This window comes from Podarcis pityusensis (assembly GCF_964106645.2).
Source record: "Podarcis pityusensis genome assembly, chromosome: 3".
In the NCBI taxonomy this organism is placed as follows: domain Eukaryota; kingdom Metazoa; phylum Chordata; class Lepidosauria; order Squamata; family Lacertidae; genus Podarcis; species Podarcis pityusensis.
In genome coordinates this window covers 120,405,754-120,426,019 of record NC_138026.1, presented here as the reverse complement: position 1 = coordinate 120,426,019, position 20,266 = coordinate 120,405,754, and the positions used below count along the sequence as shown (strand labels likewise).

The 20,266-nt window shown below is 49.8% G+C and overlaps 1 protein-coding gene across 2 annotated transcripts in view; it reads left to right on the top strand.

The window, feature by feature from the left end:
* Positions 1-20,266, top strand: part of LOC308474589 (L-gulonolactone oxidase) — a 51,130-nt gene that overhangs the window by 10,843 nt on the left and 20,021 nt on the right. For both annotated transcript variants that reach the window (XM_081001096.1, XM_081001097.1), the window contains one exon: positions 7,955-8,140. In XM_081001096.1, the coding sequence (XP_080857222.1) occupies positions 7,955-8,140 (186 nt within the window). The remainder of the gene's footprint in view (positions 1-7,954; positions 8,141-20,266) is intronic.

The following is a 20,266-nucleotide window of genomic DNA, read 5'->3' as shown; positions in this document are numbered from 1 at the left end:
TAAGCCTGATGAGGAACGGTTGAAGGAGCTGGGTATGCTTAGCCTGGAAAAGAGGAGACTGAGAGGAGATAGGATTTGTTGTTGTTGTTTAGTCATTTAGTCGTGTCCGCCTCTTTGTGACCCCCTGGACCAGAGCACGCCAGGCACTCCTGTCTTCCACTGCCTCCCGCAGTTTGGTCAAACTCATGTTCATAGCTTTGAGAACACTGTCCCACCATCTCGTCCTCCGTCGTTCCCTTTTCCTTGTGCCCTCCATCTTTCCCAACATCAGGGTCTTTTCCAGGGAGTCTTCTCTTCTCATGAGGTGGCCAAAGTCTTGGAGCCTCAGCTTCAGGATCTGTCCTTCCAGTGAGCACTCAGGGCTGATTTCCTTAAGAATGGATAAGTTTGATCTTCTTGCAGTCCATGGGACTCTCAAGAGTCTCCTCCAGCACCATAATTCAAAAGCATCAATTCTTCGGCGATCAGCCTTCTTTATGGTCCAGCTCTCACTTCCATACATCACTACTGGGAAAACCATAGCTTTAACTATACAGACCTTTGTCGGCAAGGTGACATCTCTCTTCAAATACCTCAAGGGCTGTCACATGGAGGAGGGAACAAGCTTGTTTGCTCTGGAGAGTAGGACCCAAACCAATGCCTTCAAGTTATGAGAAAGGAGATTCTGACTCAATATCAGGAAGAACTTTCTGACATTAAGAGCTGATCGACAGTGGAACAGTCTCCTTCATGAGGTGGTTGACTCTCCAAATTACAAGAAAGATGTTCCTAGCTAAAACCTTAGGGAGAACCTTCTAGTGGTGAGAGCTGTTCAGTGGTGGAACGGACTCCCTAGGAAGGTGGTTGACTCTCCAAGGTCACTCAGTGGTCTTTATGGTCTAGTGAGAACTTGAACCCTGATCTCTCAGGTCCTAGTCTGACACTCACTAACCACTTTACCACACAAGCTCTCATTGGCACGTGCCAGCAAAATCGAGGAAGAAACTTGCTGCACCTTGGAGACAAACACATTATTATTATTTTAAAAATGGCATCATAAGCTTTTGTGCACTTGAATCCGCGTCATCAGGTGCAGGAGAAAAACGATGCCAGCAACTCACCCTAACGAAATTAATTGGCATTTATTTCCAAGAGGCAATAACAGGGACACTGATTTATCAGGGATTGGCAGGTAATGTGAAACTCTCAATGATTTACGAATCCCACCCAGCCCCCTCCTCGCTCACACACAGAGAGAAGCAAATTCACCTGATCTGTGAATGAAGTATTTACCAATTTACCAATCTCATACGTCTCGTAGTTTTTTTGTGGGGGTGTTATGTGGGAGCTGTGGGCTTTGTGTTTTTGGGGAACACAGAGCTCCCCCACTTCCTCGTTATTTGTGATATCATTACCATCATCCCAAGGCTCTTTGCGAGATGAATGGCTGTTCCCAGCTCGGATTTTGCAGCGGCGGGATGGATTATCCGGCTTCCAACGCAATTGATAGATTCCATGCACCTTGCAAAAAAACAGTGACTTATAAGAAGTGACGGATAGGTGGGGGGCGGGGGAAGGAGAAGGGGGTGGAGGAGAAAGGAAGCTAATAAAAGGGGGCAGGTGATCGATAGGAAGACAAAAGAGGCAGGGCAGCCTCTGCCGTTCGGGAATCGACATTAGTTAAAATTCATGAGCAGCAGTCAAAAACAAGTCCATAAAATAACTAAAGGAGAAAATTCTAAGACATGAGAGAAGGGTTGGTGGTTTGGCAGTGGGAAGAGGAGGCTGTCAATCTGCAGTTGCCAGCAGAGACCCCAGAAATCTTGCAAAGGTCCTCACTTCCCGCACAGCCTGAAATTTCTCCTTTGCAATTGGCCCTTGAGTGCATGAAGACTAGCTGCTGCCGCGCTCCCTCCAAAATGTCCTACTTTCAGCCACGGTAACTATAGTAAAGGTAAAGGGATCCCTGACCGTTCGGTCCAGTCATGGCCAACTCTGGGGTTGCGGCGCTCATCTCGCTTTATTGGCCAAAGGAGCCGGCGTACAGCTTCCGGGTCATGTGGCCAGCATGACTAAGCCACTTCTGGCGAACCAGAGCAGCGCACGGAAACGCCGTTTACCTTCCTGCTGGAGCAGTACCTATTTATCTACTTGCACTTTGACGTGCTTTCGAACTGCTAGGTGGGCAGGAGCAGGGACCGAGCAACGGGAGCTCACTCCGTCGCGGGGATTCGAACCGCCGACCTTCTGATCGGCAAGTCCTAGGCTCTGTGGTTTAACCCACAGCGCCACCTGTGTCCCAGGTGCATTCCGCCGGTAACTATAGAGGCCCTATAACTCTTGTACCCCATATAAGCATGCAAGAAGCACCTGCTGAATCCGGGCAAATGCCCATCTACTCCAGCATCCTGTTCTTGCAGTGGCCAACCAGATGCCTGAATGGAAACCCCCCAGCAGGATTTGAGCACAAGAGCAACTCTCCCCTCCTGTGGTTTCCAGCAACTGGGATTCAGAAACATTATTCACTCTGAATATGGAGGAAAACTAAGATTCGATTTAACTCACCTTAAGGGCAACACACCAAGCGACCACACTTAAAAATCAGCCTTCGGGGCGGAATGCACCTGAACTGCAGTATCCCTCTCTGCGTCGACATCTCCAAATGCAAGAAAGTTGGGCTCTGGTGAAATCTGGAGGAGGAAAAAGAAGACACTGAAGGCTCTGTCTCTCAGGACTGACCTTCTACACCTTCCACAACTTCTTCCACAGTGGCCCTGCTCGCTTGGACACCCGGAGGGCACCAGGTTGGGGAAATCTGGTGGAGGAAGAATGCAGGGCTGGAGCAGAGAGTCAGTCCCTTCTGCTGCCTCCCTTCACCTCCAGGACAGGGTCTGAGCCAAGGTGGTAGGGAAGGCTGCGTCAGAGTCACTGGCTTCCCTGGGCGGCCACTGGCAAACTGGGAGAGAGAAGCCCCCTTGCCCAGGAAACTGGCCCGTTCTTTTACCCACTGCAAAACTGAGTTTGCTGAAGCGCATTATTACAGATTTGAAAGCAAGAGCTTCCGTGGATCACATAAATGAGGTGATAAGAAGAGAGTGGCTGGTGGATCTTGCCAAAGGGGGCCCATCGAGTCCAGCATCCTGTTCTCACAGTGGCCGATGCCCCAATGGGAAACTTGCAAGCAGGACCCGGGCACAAGAGACCCTCTGATTCTGAGTCCCTTGGTCGCTTTGGGGCAACAGCATCCCAGCGAAGCAACTCTGATTCTTCGGCGCCCTCGGCCTCTCTCCCAGGAAGTAGTCAAGCTCAGAACCGTCGCTGCCTCCCCTCTCCGTCTCTTGCTTTCTCAGCGCTCCAGGATTCAAATAGATTTGCAGTAATTGGTGTCTCACATCTGCCTCTAATGGGTCCCATTTTTCGGGGCTTTAGGCTGCATTTGCTAGGATTAATATGGCACAGGCAAGAGCCTGCGCTCGCTGGATGATTCAGGATAACCGAGACGTCCTCTTTTGGGCAGCTACCAAGATGTGTGCCGTTACAGGAATCTGTAATGTGGCCACAAGTGTGTATAGTTCAGATTGCACCTTATCTTTCAAAGCAAAGAAAATCAATGGGGAGAGGGGTATAGGGGAATTTGAAATATTATTTATAATATAAAAGCTTTAATATACAATTTCTAACTGTGTTGTATTTGTATACAGCAAAGAGAAGTTTAGAGCAGTTAGGTATATTTTAATTTAGTTAATTATGTAGTAGGTTTATGTTAGAAAATGAATATGGATGTTGAATTTGATGTTTGTAATTTTTCTTTTTTCGGTTTTGGAAATAAAAAAAAGAAATTCAAGGAATGGCAGGAGTAACTATGACTCTCTTATGACCTGTTATCTGTGGGAATTATAATTAATAAGGATGTAACATTTTCTCTCTGCCCCCCCTTACAAGACTAGAACTCAGGGGCACCCAATGAAGCTGAATGCTAAACGTATTAAACTGCGGAACTCCCTCCCACAAGGGGCAGTGATGGTCACCAACTTGGATGGCTTTAAAAGGGGATGGGACAAATTCCTGGAGGAAGAGGAGGGTGGCTGTGTTCTGCCTCCACAGTCAGAGGCAGTGACGCTTTTGAATACCAAGTGCTGGAAACCAGAGGAGGTTGAGAGTGTTGCTGTTGTGCTCACGTCCTGATTGCGGGTTTTATACAGGCAGCTGGTTGGCCACTGTGAGGACAGGAGGCTGTACTAGATGGGCCACGGGCCTGATCCGGCAGACTTTTCTTAAGTCCTAGTACTGAACAAGATGGACCAATGGTCTAACTCTAGCTCAGCGTAAGGCAGCTTCCTATGGGAGCAGCAGGCTTGGCAAAGTCATATTGCTGTATTAATAAAAATAGGCAAGCCTCTGAGTTATACAGGACTCTGTAGCGAGCAGATACCGTGATCCGAAACACTGTCACAGAAAGGTTAGCGGAATTTGCCACCTGGTTTGACTCTGAGTGCAAACAGGCAAAGGGACACCTGCAGAGACCTTACCGTAAATATCAGGCCTCCAGGTCGCCTCTCTTATTTACTGCATACGTCTCACTTAGACGGAAGTAAAGGTAAAGGTCAAGGGACCCCTGGCCATTAGGTCCAGTCATGGCCGACTCTGGGGTTGCGGCGCTCATCTCACTTTACTGGCCAAGGGAGCCAGCATACAGCTTCCGGGTCATGTGGCCAGCGTGACTAAGCCGCTTCTGGCGAACCAGAACCAGCGCACGGAAACGCCGTTTACCTACCCGCTGGAGTGGTACCTGTTTATCTACTTGCACTTGGATGTGCTTTCGAACTGCTAGGTGGGCAGGAGCAGGGACCGAGCAACGGGAGCTCACCCCGTCGCGGGGATTCGAACCACCGACCTTCTGATCAGCAAGTCCTAGGCTCTGTGGTTTAACCCACAGCGCCACCCGCGTCCCTAGATGGAAGTACAAACAGCTAATTAAATGGAAAAGACAGAGAGCCAAAAGAAACGCCTGGTACAGCCTAATAAATGCCTCGCACAACAAGGACACATCCTGTTTCTGGGGTACCATATCAGGCCTACTGGAGCATGAGCGTAGTGGGCCAATTTGTACTGTCAAACCCCAAGAATGGACGCAGTACTACCGCTCCCTTTTCCAAGACCAGGATGCTCAGCTTAATCACCCAACAGTATCTCCAGAAAACTTACCAGCTTGGCCCTCAGTGTCCACGACTGGAATGAGGATATTGGCTTACCAGTTCTGCCGCTCTCTCTCTTTTTAACAAAAAAACAAAACACCGTAGCAAACAGCATGATGTGGAAATGACAAAACCTCAGCTGCAAACTTTGCAGAGTGATACGCAGACCGCTTTCAATTGCTTTTCCGTGTGATTTCCCTGGAGCATGTTTTCTCCTCCGGACCTCTTTGACCTCGCAAAATTACCTATATGGAGAAAAGGCTGAGCATCAGAGCGGTGCTTTGCTCAAGGTCCCTCTGGGGCTCTTAATTCTACACTCCTCTCGTTCTGCGGCTTCCCTGTGCGAGGTTAAGCACAGTCAGAGCTGTCATTGTTAAGGAGGAATTCAGTCAAACTGACAGTGCTGCGGTTTCACCTTGAGCAGGAAAACTCTGCAATCAGGACAGCAGAAAACAATTGCCAGCCAAGCCGGTCCATGAAGGAAGAGCGAACAGGAGCCAGGAGGAAATTTGCTGTGCAGAGAGGTTGGTAGGAAGGCTGGCGCTTAAAGTTGGCTCACTTGCACCGCCTGCTGGAGCAAAGGCTCAAGAGCTCGGAGGAGAGTTAAAGGGATGAGCTTTGGGTTCCCAGAAGTTGCTGAACTACACAGCGTATCATCCCCAGCCACCTTAGCCAATGCAGAAAGGTTGCAGTGTTTGGGGCTTTTCCGTTTTAAAGAAAAGGCGAGCGAGAGGCAAGATGGTAGGAGCTTATAAAATTACACACGGCACGGAGGAAGTTTATTGTGTCCAATTCTGGGTGCCACAATTTAAGAAGGATGTTGACAAGCTGGAAGAAGTGCAGAAGAAGGCAACTGAGATGATCAAAGTATCAGCTTCGCCTTTGAGCCAGTGCCACCGACTGGACTCAACCTCTTCAGCCCCGACTGGGCCAGGCGAGCTGGAAAGCACTTCCAGAGACCTTCCACGCAGGAAGCAGGTCTAAGTGCTGTGGACTCACAACTCAGAGCTGTGAGCACCAAACTCACTTCCAGTAGTCAGCGGAGCACAGCAGAGCACGAACCACACGAACGACAGCTCTGAAGAATAACTTCTTTTATTCTCTACAGCTACTATACAAACTAACTACAGACTAAATGGAGACGCTGGATTGCACTGAATGTTGGGAGCTTATCTACACACAGATAACACTCAGACTCCCCCTTTGAAGTCAGGCTGGAGCGGAATAAGTAATGAGCAAAATCCGCCCCCTCCTTTCTGAAACATCAGCAGATTCTTGCAATGGGAGGGGTGAAATATCCTCACAAAGGTCTGGAAACCAAGCCTGATGAGGAATGGTTGAAGGAGCTGGGTATGTTTAGCCTGGAAAAGAGGAGACTGAGAAACAGGACTAAGATGCGGAGATATGCTCCAGAGATCCAGACCGTGGGGAGCCCCAAGAAATTTATAAATACAATTTGGACTATAATTTGATCTTTTTATTTTTTGTTTTTTGTTTTTTAATTGAAGTATTATGATTGGATATTTAAGTGGATGTTTTTTTAATTGGAAAATCTATAAAAATGATTTAAAAAAAAAAAAAGAAAAGAGGAGACTGAGAGGTGATAGGATAGCTATTTTCAAATATCTCAAGGGCTGTCACATGGAAGAGGGAGCAAGCTTGTTTTCTGCTGCTCTGGAGGGTAAGAATTGAATCAGTGGCTTCAAGTTACAAGAAAGGAGATTCCCTCTAAAGACCAGGAAGAACCTTATGACAGTAAGAGCTGTTCAACAATTGAATGGTCTCCCATTGTGGACTCTCCTTCCTTGGAGGTTTTTAAGCAGAGGTTGAAAGACCATCTGTCATGGATGCTTTTGTTGAGATCCCTGCATTGCAGAGGGTTGGCCTTTCTCAACCTGTGGGTCCCCAGATGTTGTTGAACTACAACTCCCATCACCCCTAGCTAGCAAGGCCAGAGCTCAAGGATGGTGGGAGTTGTAGTCCAACAACATCTTGGGACCCACAGGTTGAGAACCGCTGGACTAGAGGATACCAAGAGCTCCCTTCCAATTCTATGATTCTGTGAATTGGAACACTTCTTCCAATCGAAATCTCAGCTGTGGGGGATGGATGGAGAGGGGGCCCCTTCAGGCGCGAGGAAAGATCTCTGTGGACAGATGTGCACCCATGCGCCCCACCTGCCAGACCTGACTACAGGCAATCGAATGTGAGAACCAACTCCAGCAGGGAGTGCCCAGTTTGGGTCACTATGAAGACTCCCCCTGCAGTGTTGCGTCTGGGACACGCCATTCACCAACATTGCCAGCTCACAAACGATCTAGCAGCTGAACCTAAATGTCACCTGAGATAGAAGATGTCATGGCTTGATAAAGCTAAAGGGACCCCTGACCATTAGGTCCAGTCGTGGATGACTCTAGGGTTGTGGCGCTCATCTCGCTTTAATGGCCGAGGGAGCCGGCGTAGAGCTTCCGGGTCATGTGGCCAGCATGACTAAGCCGCTTCTGGCAAACCAGAGCAGCGCACGGAAGCGCCGTTTACCTTCCCGCTGGAGGGGTACCCATTTATCTACTTGCATTTGATGTGTTTCGAACTGCTAGGTTGGCAGGAACTAGGACCGAGCAACGGGAGCTCACCCCGTTGTGGGGATTCGAAACACCGACCTTCTGATCGGCAAGCCCTAGGCTCTGTGGTTTAACCCACAGTGCCACCCCCGTCCTTCCGTGGCTTGATAGACCCCAGACTAAAGCATGTCTCCCTTTCCTCTTACTTCCCCCTGGCAGGTGGTCGCCTTGACACTGTTGACGGCTTCCGGGGAAACGCTGGAGTGCTCTGAATCTGTGAATACTGAGCTGTACAGGGCAGCCTGCGTCCACCTGGGCTGCTTGGGCATCATCCTGACCATCACCTTCCAGTGCGTGCCAGAGTTCTACTTGCAAGAGACGACCTTCCCGTCAACGCTCAAAGAGGTAAAATAACGGTGTCAGGGAAACATTTTGTTGTTGTTTAGTCATTTAGTCATGTCCGACTCTTCGTGACCCCATGGACCAGAGCACGCCAGGCACTTCTGTCTTCCACTGCCTCCCGCAGTTTGGTCAAACTCATGCTGGTAGCTTCGAGAACACTGTCCCACCATCTCGTCCTCTGTCGTCCCCTTCTCCTTGTGCCCTCCATCTTCCCCAGCACCAGGGTCTTTTCCAGGGAGTCTTCTCTTCTCCTGAGGTGGCCAAAGTCTTGGAGCCTCAGCTTCAGGATCTGTCCTTCCAGTGAGCACTCAGGGCTGATTTCCTTCAGAATGGAGAGGTTTGATCTTCTTGCAGTCCATGGGACTCTCAAGAGTCTCCTCCAGCACCAGAATTCAAAAGCATCAATTCTTCGGCGATCACCCTTCTTGATGGTCCTGCTCTCACTTCCATACATCACTACTGGGAAAACCAGAGCTTTAACTATACGGACCTTTGTTGGCAATGTGATGTCTCTGCTTTTTAAGATGCTGTCTAGGTAAACATTAGGAAACATTAGGAAGAACTTTCTCTGGTAGGAGCCTTTGGACAATGGAAAGGACTCCATTGAAAGGTGATGGGCTCTCCTTCATTGGATGTTTTTAAGCAGAGGTTGAATGACCATATGTCACAGATGCTTTAGCTGAGATTCCTGCACTGCCGGGGGTTGGACTAGATGACCCCTGGGGATCCCTTAGCCCTCTAACATTTTACGAGTCTATGAATCAAACTAACACTTTTTTGAGGTGTGTGTTTTATATAAATGCAGTCTCCAAGAACATCTCTTGGCAGGACAAATGATCCTAGAACACTTCAGCCAGCCTGCAATTGCAATTAGTTAATGAATATTCTTCCCACACGCCTACCGTCTTCGAGTGTCTCATTTGTTAGAAAATCTTTTAAGCTGAGGACTTTAACTAGGAAGATTAAGTGACTTGCAAGGAGTATCTGTTCTTTGGAAATAGATTTTTCATTGTCTGCTGTGTTTGTGTGCCTTTTCCCATGCAACCTGAATTCTTAACCATTTGTTTGCTACACGTAAGCCTGGGAAAATAATTCTGCTTTAAAAGTAAAGGTAAAGGGACCCCTGACCATTAGGTCCAGTCCTGACCGACTCTGGGGTTGCGGCGCTCATCTTGCTTTATTGGCCGAGGGAGCCGGCGTACAGCTTCCGGGTCACGTGGCCAGCATGACTAAGCCGCTTCTGGCGAACCAGAGCAGCGCACGGAAATGCCATTTACCTTCCCGCCAGAGTGGTACCTATTTATCTACTTGCACTTTGACATGCTTTCGAACTGCTAGGTTGGCAGGAGCAGGGACCGGGCAACGGGAGCTCACCCCATTGCAGGGATTCAAACTGCCAACCTTCTGATTGGCAAGTCCTAGGCTCTGTGGTTTAACCCACAGCGCCACCTGTGTCCCGCTATTTCTGCATTAGCCTGCACCAATTCCCCCCCTTTTTTTGTCTTTTAAAATTCTCCTAAACAATTTTGTGTACCATTTTGGCTCATATACACACTTTTGCAAGCCGTTTTGCAAAGCATTTTGAAATCCCGTTCTCACTAAAATACAGTGGTACCTCTGGTTACATATGTTTCAGGTTACAGATGCTTCAGGTTACAGACTCCGCTAACCCAGAAATAGTACCTCGGGTTAAGAACTTTGCTTCAGGATGAGAACATAAATCGTGCTCTGGTGGTGCAGCGGCAGCTGGAGGCCCCATTAGGTTAAGAACAGTTTCAGGTTAAGAATGGACCTCCGGAACGAATTAAGTACTTAACCCGAGGTACCACTGTGTCCATTTTTGTGCATATTTTCTCCTAATGCAGTCATTTTTGTGAACATTGCTTTTGGCTGGCAAGCCCTACCACAAAAATCAGGGAAGGGGCGATTTCTTGAGGGATAGCTGTGTGCATTATTTGTGCATGATTTCCGGAAGCAAGGATTAGAATCGTAGAGTCGCAGAACTGTAGAGTTGGGTTAGGTGGGGCTTGCATTAAAATGCGACGTGGACCAGGTTTTGCTCCATAGCCTCTCTCCAAGGTCTGAGGCTGAAATAAGCCTTTTCTTTTCCTCACTTTCCTAGCTGAGGTCTCTTTGAGCTGCACTGAGGTCAGGACATTTTGCATGCACTCTGCTACTTTGCTGGGGACACCGCCGGGCACTCACTACAGCGGCACAGAAGGGACACCTTCGGGTTGACAGTGATGAATTGGGTTTGCTTTGCAGTTCACCTCTGGGGGTTCACGACCAGGCAGTGCAGGATGGGAGCATCCGGGAGCCTGAAGGCGGTGGCTGCAAGGGAAATGGAGCGAAGGGATCTAAAGGGGCGTCAGTCATGGCCAGGAGGACTGAGGTTAGCACAGTGAGCATATGCCGGGGCGAGGGAGTTCCTCCCCAGCCAGCCCATCTCAAAAAAGGATATTGCAGAGCTCAGAAAGGTGTCGGAAAGGAACACCCAAACCAGCCAAGGAGCTGGAGCACAAGGAAGCAGAGGCAGCTGTCTTTATACCAAGTCCATCTAGGCTAGTATTGCCAGCACTGACTGGCATCAGCTCTCCAGGGATTCCAGAAAAGGACTGAAAAATAATCGGAGTCGAGAGTGGATTTCATGCGCTTTATTCAGCTCATACTAGTGAGGAATGGAAGTTTTCCCGAACTGTCTGCTTTATATATATTATTTCCACAATGGGCCCCACGTGATTGGCTAACTCCGGGATTCTCCTGTAGGCCAATCAGATTGCGGATTCACTTCCACCTGTAAGGTGTAAGTTGTTAAAATGACCACACAGGAAGCGTCCCTCTGCCAGGAAGTGGTGAAGTTGTGGAGAGATTGTCTCTTCCAGGCCTATATCTAGATAGGCAGAGACCAAAATAAATATAAAATAGAGCTGCGTTTAATTATGTAATCAGATAATCAAATTAATTTGCTGAATTTCTTGAGAGGTCGTGTCTTGAGAGCAAAAGCACAGAGCATCAAGGTTTCTAAATATATCTCGTGTTTGGAACAAGGGTGGTTTCTGAAGATGGCAAAAGTGAGGGGGAAATCTGTATATTGGGGAGAAAGAGGTAAACCATTAAGATAACCAAAAGTCTGCTTTTAAAGTCGCTGTCTAAAGCGCTCAGAGGTTTGGCGATTTCTATCGGTGATTCCTAGCCACAATGCCTCCACTTTTGGAGAGGAGATTTGGTCTTGTGTTCAAATCCTGGTTGTTGGTTTCCCATAATGGACATCTGGTTGGCCATTGTGAGAGCAGAGAAAGGGCTCTTTCGACATTCACACTCCCTGCGCCTGTGTCTCGCCTGGCTCTTTGGGTCAACCTCAGTTCAAAGGTAAAAAACAGCCGACTCTCTTCCCTGGGCCTTGCGCTGCAAGGCGGATCGCCTCCATCGGCCAGAGAAACAAGCCAACCTCGGCCGTGATCGATGTTCAAGCAGGCGTTTGACGAAGGCAGCATCTGCCCTGGAAGGGTCTATTTTGGGGCTGGCCTGTCCTCTGAAATCAAGCTCTCTCATAAACAGGCAGCAGGACTGACAAAACGCAACCCAACCCCCCCCCCAAGGAAATGCAGATCGCACATGATATGTGGCCCCCGCAAATCTTATTAAGAAGACCTGCAGAGCTGCACTCTTGTGGCATTTTGACCTCTCTGGGCTTCCATTTGCATCCCAGTAGGAAGTTTGGGTGGAAGAAGAAATTCCGACGAAAGAAGAATGGCAGATGAAATGAATGGACTACGCAGAATTGGACAAAATGACAGGAAGGATTCAAAACCTGCGGGACCAGAGATTTAGGGAAGATTGGAAGAAGTATATGAATTATTTGAAGGGCGACTGTAATCAACAAATTACGCTAGTAGGACTACAAGAAGTTTTGTAAGGAGAAATATACGATGTGTTACAAAGTAGAAAAAGATAGAGATATTGGTCATGAAGAGTTGGACATGACTAAACAACTGAACAACAACAACAACCAGCTTTTCCCCCAGGTTTGCTTTGCCTGCTTCCCACCAGTTGCATAAATGCTCTTAAATATTAAATCGCTTCCCCCCAAAGCTTTGCCTCTTCTCCAGCGCAGCTTAATGGCGCAGAGTTAGGAGAAGGGTGGCGGAGGCTGTTTGTTTCGTCGTGCCTCCCGCTGCTGCCATGAACAATTCCCTTTGGCCCTCGCGCATTATGCGTCTCATTGCTCCTGGTTTTGCCCCTGAGCCGCAGCAATGGGCTGTGCAAGCAGATGCGGCTTTTATGTCCAGCAGAACTGCCTGGCTCTGCCTTTGAGCCATTGAAGTCCCGTGTCGTCGTCTCCTCATTTGCTATGTCCAATTTGTGCTCATTAGCTCTCCTATTCTCTTTGCCTCGAGCACATCATCATGAGGGTAGTAATGAGGTTTCATGGAACTCCCTCTGCCTTATCGCATCCTTCAGCTGATACCCTCCTTCCCTTTATTTTTAAATAAAAAGCTACTGTGAGAGCGAGTTACAAAAGCCAACCCAAAGAGTTTTTGGAGGTTACATTTTTATTTCCTTTTTATTAAAGTTTCCCCTTTAACAATCCAATCAAATCACATTAAATAGTCCAAATTATACATTGTTGTTGTTTAGTCGTGGACCCCCTGGACCAGAGCACGCCAGGCACTCCTGTCTTCCACTGCCTCCCACAGTTTGGTCAAACTCATGCTGGTAGCTTCGAGAACACTGCCACCACCTCGTCCTCTGTTGTCCCCTTCTCCTTGTGCCCTCCATCTTTCCCAACATCAGGATATTTTCCAGGGCATCTTCTCTTCTCATGAGGTGGCCAAAGTCTTGGAGCCTCAGCTTCAGGATCTGTCCTTCCAGTGAGCGCTCAGAGCTGATTTCCTTCAGAATGGAGAGGTTAGGGTGACGAGTGCCAGAGTGCATGGAAATGCCGTTTACCTTCCCGCCACAGCGGTACCTATTTATCTACTTGCACTGGCGTTCTTTCGAACTGCTAGGTTGGCAGGAGCAGGGACCGAGAAAACAGGAGCTCACCCCGACACAGTGATTCGAACCGCCAACTTTCCAATCAGCAAGCCCAAGAGGCTCAGTGGTTTAGACCACAGTGCCATCCGTGTCCCTCCAGTTGCTGTAAACCGCAGGAGGGGAGAGTTGCTCTTGAACTCAGGTCATGCTTCAGGGTTTGTCTGAAGAGTCATCTAGTTGGCCACTCTGAAAGCTAGACTAGATTGGCCCCTATTGCCTGATCTATCTTCTTATGTTCCTAAGCTTTGGAGGGATTTAAGCTAGAGAGTTGGAGCTGAGCTGAACGATTAAGCACCCTCTCCTCCTTACCCAAATTGCATCACCCAAATTACTCGGGCTGTTTCAGTCATGCAACTTGGTTATAACATGTAGTTCAGCTCTTAGGCAGATAGACTGGTTTCTTACTAATGAAATTAATTTGACGCTGACAGTTCAGGGGGATCCCTGCTGCATCACCATTAGAAGAGCCAGCTGGATCAGGCCAGCACCCTGTTACAGATGCCCCACTGGGAAACCAGCAATCAGGATTCGAACACAAGACCAGCCCTCTCTCCCTCCTGTGGCTTCCAGCAACTGCTGTTCATAGGCACAATGCCTTCGACCACAGAGTTAAAATATTGCCATTGAGGCCAATCACCATGGGTAGTAGCCTTTTCCTCTGTTACTTTGACTAAGCAATTTGTGATGGTATCCAACTTGGTGGCCATAATACAATCAACAACGCCTACTACTTATGGGATTACCAGCAGGGATGGAATAACTATGCACAGTCATTACAAAACATCCAGCATACCTGAAATAGTTGTGCGGCAGACCATAAATAGCCAGATGAACGAGAAGCAGTTTCTCAACACTACATCATCCTGGCCTCTGACCTCTTCTGTATCGCCCTAAGACCAACATTGCCTTTTCCCCCCAAACATTGTTATGGGCTAAGAATGGATAACTTTGAGGAATGTGCCATGTCTGCAGACGGTGCCCAGACCTTTGTTTCCCGAGCCATCAGAATTTATTCTTGTCCTCCTTGTGGTCAAAGTCCTCTTCGTCTCACCAACAAGACTCAGCACCCCAGCTTACATTCCTGGCAGGAGCGCCTTTTTAAAATCTCTTTATTTATTTCTAAATCTGCCTCAAAACGATCCTGGGACAGTTTCCAATGTGTGATGGCCTGGGAATCCGATTCAGAGGCTGAACCCGGAGGAATCCCAGCCTGCACAGGAGTCCCCGCCTCCAGGGCCGGCTGAACTGGGGCAGGGCCTTGATTCTGAAGCGCCTGCACCTGTGCCGGATCCTCAGGAGCAGGCACCAGGTGAATCCACTCTGGCTCCGGAGGTGGTTGAGGACTCAGTGCCTACAGGTGAGTCTCCCCCTGGGTCCAGTAACCCTTCAGCCTCTCCTGAGCTGCAGAGGCTCAGGGCAGAGAGGCGGAGGGAACTGGGTTCTCTCAGGAGGAGTGCTTGCCTTAAGGCCAGGAGAGGCGGGTCTCCTGGGGGCCGGGACCGCCCCTGGCCTCAGAGAAGATAAAGGCCAGTCAGCCCGGTCCCAGGTTGCGGGAGCAACGTCCTTGAAGAGCTGTTTCGGCCAGCACCCAGTCCGGTTCCCCCAGAGTTCCTGTCCTTGCCCGGCTCCTCGCTGTGGACCCCACTTCGCCCGTGGAGGACTGTCTGCTGACCCTCGACTCAGGTCCTGGACCTCGCCCCACAGTAACCTCCCCCCGGGACCAGCACACAATGTTTGTTGTTGGCATCTGTCTGTCTCAAGATGTAATGGAGTGAGCCCCCGGGGGTGAAGTCCAACCATTGTGTTTGTAGCACTGAAGTGACCTCTCCAGAGTGCAAGCTTGGGCAGTGTACATGGAGACCCCCCTCTCAGCCTCCCTGTTGTGGTCCAAAGGAAAGCTGTGCTGGTCCCGTGGGCTAACCGAGAGGCGAGATCCCAGTCCAGTCTGAGGTCGAAGGTGCAGTATGGAGGCTGTCCGTAAAAGTTGAAGCTGGGTCCAAGGCAAGGAGTCTGCTGTGGTCAGGAACTCCGGTAGGACAGGGTGCAGGCAGGAACAGGCTACCAACAATGTTGCTCCCACAACTTGGGACTGGGGCTGGCTGGCTTTTATCTGCTCAAAGGCACAGGGCGGCCCCGATCCTCAGGTGACTTGCCTCTCCTGGCCTGGAGGCGAGCATTCCTCCTGCGGGAACTTAGTTCCCTCTGCCTCTCTGCCCTGAGCCTCTGCAGCTCAGGAGAGGCTGTAGGGTTCCTGGACCCAGAGGCAACCTCCACTTCCTCTGACGGGGCTGAGAGTGGAGCACCTGCAGGCAGTGGGTCCTCCATCACCTCAGGAGCCAGAGCAGACTCAGCTGGTGCCTGCACCTGAGGATTCAGCACAGGTGAGGACCCTTCAGGCTCAGGCCCCAGCCCCGGCTCAGCTGGTTCTGGAGGCGGGGAATCCTGTGCAGGCTGGGATTCCTCAGGTTCAGCATCCGAATCCAAATCCCAGGCCATCACAAAAGCAGAGCAAGACGTTTGACACCAGCTTGGTGGCAGGAGTTGGCGTACGAGGTGCCATCCAAGCGTCTTAGGGACCCCAGTCCAGATGTGTGTAGGGTTTACTCCCTAGCCTTTTCTTCTCCTGAAGATATCCTGCAAGGTGGTGGAGGTTCAGGATCAGAGCCTTCCTAGACCAGGCATAGGCAAACTCGGCCCTCTAGATGTTTTGGGACTACAATTCCCATCATCCCTGACCTCTGGTCCTGTTAGCTAGGGATGATGGGAGTTGTAGTCCCAAAACATCTGGAGGGCCGAGTCTGCCTATGCCTAGTCTAGACTCCCCATCTGACTTCTCTCTGCAGCACATTCAGAAACTGCTGACTTAACCATTGGACGCACTCTTGGTCTCGTCTGCTCAATCTGCCGGAGCCTGTCTTCGCATGCAGGGAGGTCCCTATGTCATGGAGGGTTTGAGACCTATCGGCTGCCCTCACACCGTTTCCAAGCCGTTTCCTGGGGTTGTGGCTGCTGTGACAGCTTCTAGGAGCCACAAGTGAGAGCTGAGTCAGGGAGAAGACCAGATGTGGACAAACTGCCCCAGAAGGAGCAGGACACATTCCCTACCAGAGGTGCTTCCCCTCCTCGAACACCCAAATTTGCCAACAATACATAATGTACAACATACACATCAAAGACCCAACAATGATGAAAGCGACCAATTAATTTAACTCCCAAGGACAACACCGTGACGATACCAGAACCAATGGATGGTCTCTCTCATTTACTCCAGATGCCCAGGAGAATGGTATATGGTGGGGCCCATCCAAAGCTCCACCACCTATACTTCAACAGGAAGGGCATTCTGGTCAGGGGGCCATAACACAGAAGGCCATGCTGTCCCTCCAGCGTCGGAGGCAGTCTGCCAGTTTCTGGGGATCGCAAATAGGGAGAACACTGTTGCTCTCTGACTCTGAAGAGTAGAAGAGAAGAGTTTGGAGTTGATATCCCGCTTTATCACCTCCCCAAGGAGTCTCAAAGCGGCTAACATTCTCCTTTCCCTTCCTCCCCCACAACAAACACTCTGTGAGGTGAGTGGGGCTGAGAGACTTCAGAGAAGTGTGACTGGCCCAAGGTCACCCAGCAGCTGCATGTGGAGGAGCAGGGAAGCGAACCCGGTTCACCAGATTACGAGTCCACCGCTCTTAACCACTAAAGCACACTGACTCTCTCTCTCTCTGCTTATGGGCTTGCAGTTGGGGCATCTTTTGGGCCGCTACGAGAAGAGGAAGCTGGACTAGATCCTTTGGCCTGATCCAGGCTCTCCTTACAGTCTTGAATTCCTTTATCTGCGATTCCTGCATTGCAAGGGTTTAGACTAGGTGACCCCTGGGTTCCCTTCTAACCATACACTTCTATGATTCTATTCTATGTGCGCCGGCAAATAACCATCAAGGCTTGTTTTTTTTTGTTTAAAAAAACCACCATCGTTCTTCCTGGGGAGGCGAAAACCATTAGTGGCCTCGGCCAAATTGCCAGTCCACCCACTTGCCATAACCCTGGACGAATCTGTTTGGACTTCTGTGCTGGACCCGGAGGAGAAAACAGAAGCCAGGCTGATCATGTAACTCGCACTCATCTCAGGAGGCGGCCATGAGACAAATCAGCCATGGGCACCGCCTGCTCCTCCACGTTCGCTGCTACCTTCCTTTTCAACCTTCAAGTAGAGAAGCAACATCCATTACCAAAGATAGCGTCCGCATGATAAATGGGCGCAGTAATTGTCCAATTCGTCTTCTTTAGGAGCGGTTTAGCTCTCAAGCGTTCTGTGTCGTCAGGGACATCCCTGACTCAAACTTTCCTTTCTTCTTAAAGTTCATTATCTTTGCAACACCAGTAGCTCCAGGACTCTGTTTGCAACCAGCAGCCTTCAGTTGCTTCATATTTTCTCTTAGATTCAAGGCGTCTTCCCAAACCCCAGCGTCAAAGCGGCTGCAGAGAATGCAGGCCTCTCTGGCTCAGGAGAGGGGCATGTAAACACCGAGGACCAGATCCAGATTTGTTCAGAGAAGGGAAGCACCATGTAAATGCTAATCTCCCCATTAATCCTGCCTGTCAGGGCCCATTTCCCAGTCTCTGTGTCGGTGGGCCCAGCGAAGTGGAAGGGGAGCGAGCGAGCGTGGAGAGGCTTGAAATATTCATGCCAAGGGAGGAGATGTCCTCAGCTCTGGCAGCGGATATACGTTGTGGAACGAAGCCTCGGTCTAGTCTCTGCCACAGATTAGTGCTTATGTAAGGCTACCCTCCTTCTCGCTCTCTCTCCCGTGGCTGCCTTTTTCTTGTTGTTGTTTGTTGTTTAGTCATTTAGTCATGTCCGACTCTTCGTGACCCCCTGGACCAGAGCATGCCAGGCACTCCTGTCTTCCACTGCCTCCCGCAGTTTGGTCAAACTCATGCTGGTAGCTTTGAAAACACTGTCCAACCATCTCGTTCTCTGTCGTCCCCTTCTCCTTGTGCCCTCCATCTTTCCCAACATCAGGGTCTTTTCCAGGGAGTCTTCTCTTCTCATAAGGTAGCCAAAGTCTTGGAGCCTCAGCTTCAGGATCTGTCCTTCCAGTGAGCACTCAGGGCTGATTTCCTTAAGAATGGATCGGTTTGATCTTCTTGCAGTCCATGGGACTCTCCAGAGTCTCCTCCAGCACCAGAATTCAAAAGCATCCATTCTTTGGCGATCAGCCTTCTTGATGGTCCAGCTCTAGAGAGCCAGTGTGGTGTAGTGGTTAAGAGCGGTAGTCACGTAATCTGGGGAACCGGGTTCGTGTCCCTGCTCCTCCACATGCAGCTGCTGGGTGACCTTGGGCCAGTCACACTTCTCTGAAGTCTCTCAGCCCCACTCACCTCACAGAGTGTTTGTTGTGGGGGAGGAAGGGAAAGGAGAATGTTAGCAGCTTTGAGACTCCTTAAAGGGAGTGAAAGGCAGGATATCAAATCCAAACTCCTCTTCTTCTTCTTCTTCTTCTTCTTCTTCTTCTTCTTCTTCTTCTTCTCTCACTTCCATACATCACAACTGGGAAAACCATAGCTTTAACTATACAGACCTTTGTTGGCAAGGTGATGTCTCTGCTTTTTAAAATGCTGTCTCCTTCTTGGATCACCTCCTTGCCATGGCAAAGGGACTTGAATAACTCAAAGAAGCTATGAGCTATGCCGTGCAAGGCCACCTAAGATGGTCATAGTGGAGAGTTTTGACCAAACGTGATCCACCTGGAGCAGGAACCGGCAAGCCACTCCAGTATCCCTGCCAAGAAAACTCCATGGACAAAGACAACTGGCTTTTTTCTTAGAGGTTACCAAAGCAATATTGGGCAGTGAAGGATCCTGCCGGCTGCAACGGCAAAAGCCTTTTTCCTGGCAAGATTTCTGCATCCTGTCAGAGGCAGGTGGTTTCCCCCTTGGAAGATAAGAGGCTGTTGGATCAGGCCAAAGGCCCAGCTAGTCCAGCAATCCTGTTCTCACAGTGGCCAACCCGGTGCCTGTGGGCAGGATTCGCACACAAAGCCAATCTCCCCTCCTGTGGTTTCCAGCAACTGAAATTCAGACGCATTGCTGCCTCCAGCCGTGGATTTGCTTTCAAAGGGCACACCTGGAGCAGAACGACTCCTGGAACCTCAAGAGAACCTCCATCTTTTACTCGACAGCCTTCGCTCGTACATTCCAGCCTGGGAATCATGGCAACGATTCTTTTTGGCGCTCGGCCCCTGTGCCAGCACCTGTGGTTTTTCAAAATCGTTATTTCTGCTTGCCTTCCAAAGCGCTTTTCTTGAAAAGGTGCAAATCAATGGTGCCACGGGGTTTAGATGGTACATTTCTTTGCGCCAATTGAATTTCATAATCCCGCTATTCACTGCCGGAGGAGCTGTGTAGGCGAGCGAGGACGGCCATCGGTGCCCTTTCCCCCGCATAAAAACTCGTTCAGAGCCACCCTGCAAGATACGCTAGGCTCAGAAGGAATGTTTGTGATTTTTCAAAACATACATTTAAAGCGGCAGAGGGCTGGGAGCGCGGCGATTACTGTTGGTTTGATGCACCTGGTGGGAATGCAAACCACAGCTCCTAGAACAGCTGCGGAGCCTGCGATCCAATTTTAATCCACTTAACTGCAGGACAATCTGTGCCTCTCCTCTTCCTTCCTTCCCGTTCTGACGGCCAAGTTCCATGTCAGCAGGGCTCAATTCCTTACCAACTTCTCCATGCAATTTGGCGGCCAAAAGTTTCCTCACTTCCCATCCCCTTTAAATAAGAAGCAAAGATTTACATAAGAACACAAGAATAGCCCTGCTGTGGCCGCCTCTCCTGGTATGCCCCACGGAGGACCTTACGGTCCGCAAATAATAACATCTTGGAGGTCCTGAGCCTCAAGGAGATTAGACTAGCCTCGACCAGGGCCAAGGCCTTTTCAGCTGTGGCCCCAACCTAGTGGAACGCTCTGTCGCAAGAGACCAGGGCCCTGCAGGATCTGACATCTTTATGCAGGGCCTGCAAGATGGAGCTGTTCTGCCAGGCCTTTGGCCAGGGTCCAGTCTGACTCCCCCAGTCTGACTCCCCCTTTCTCCT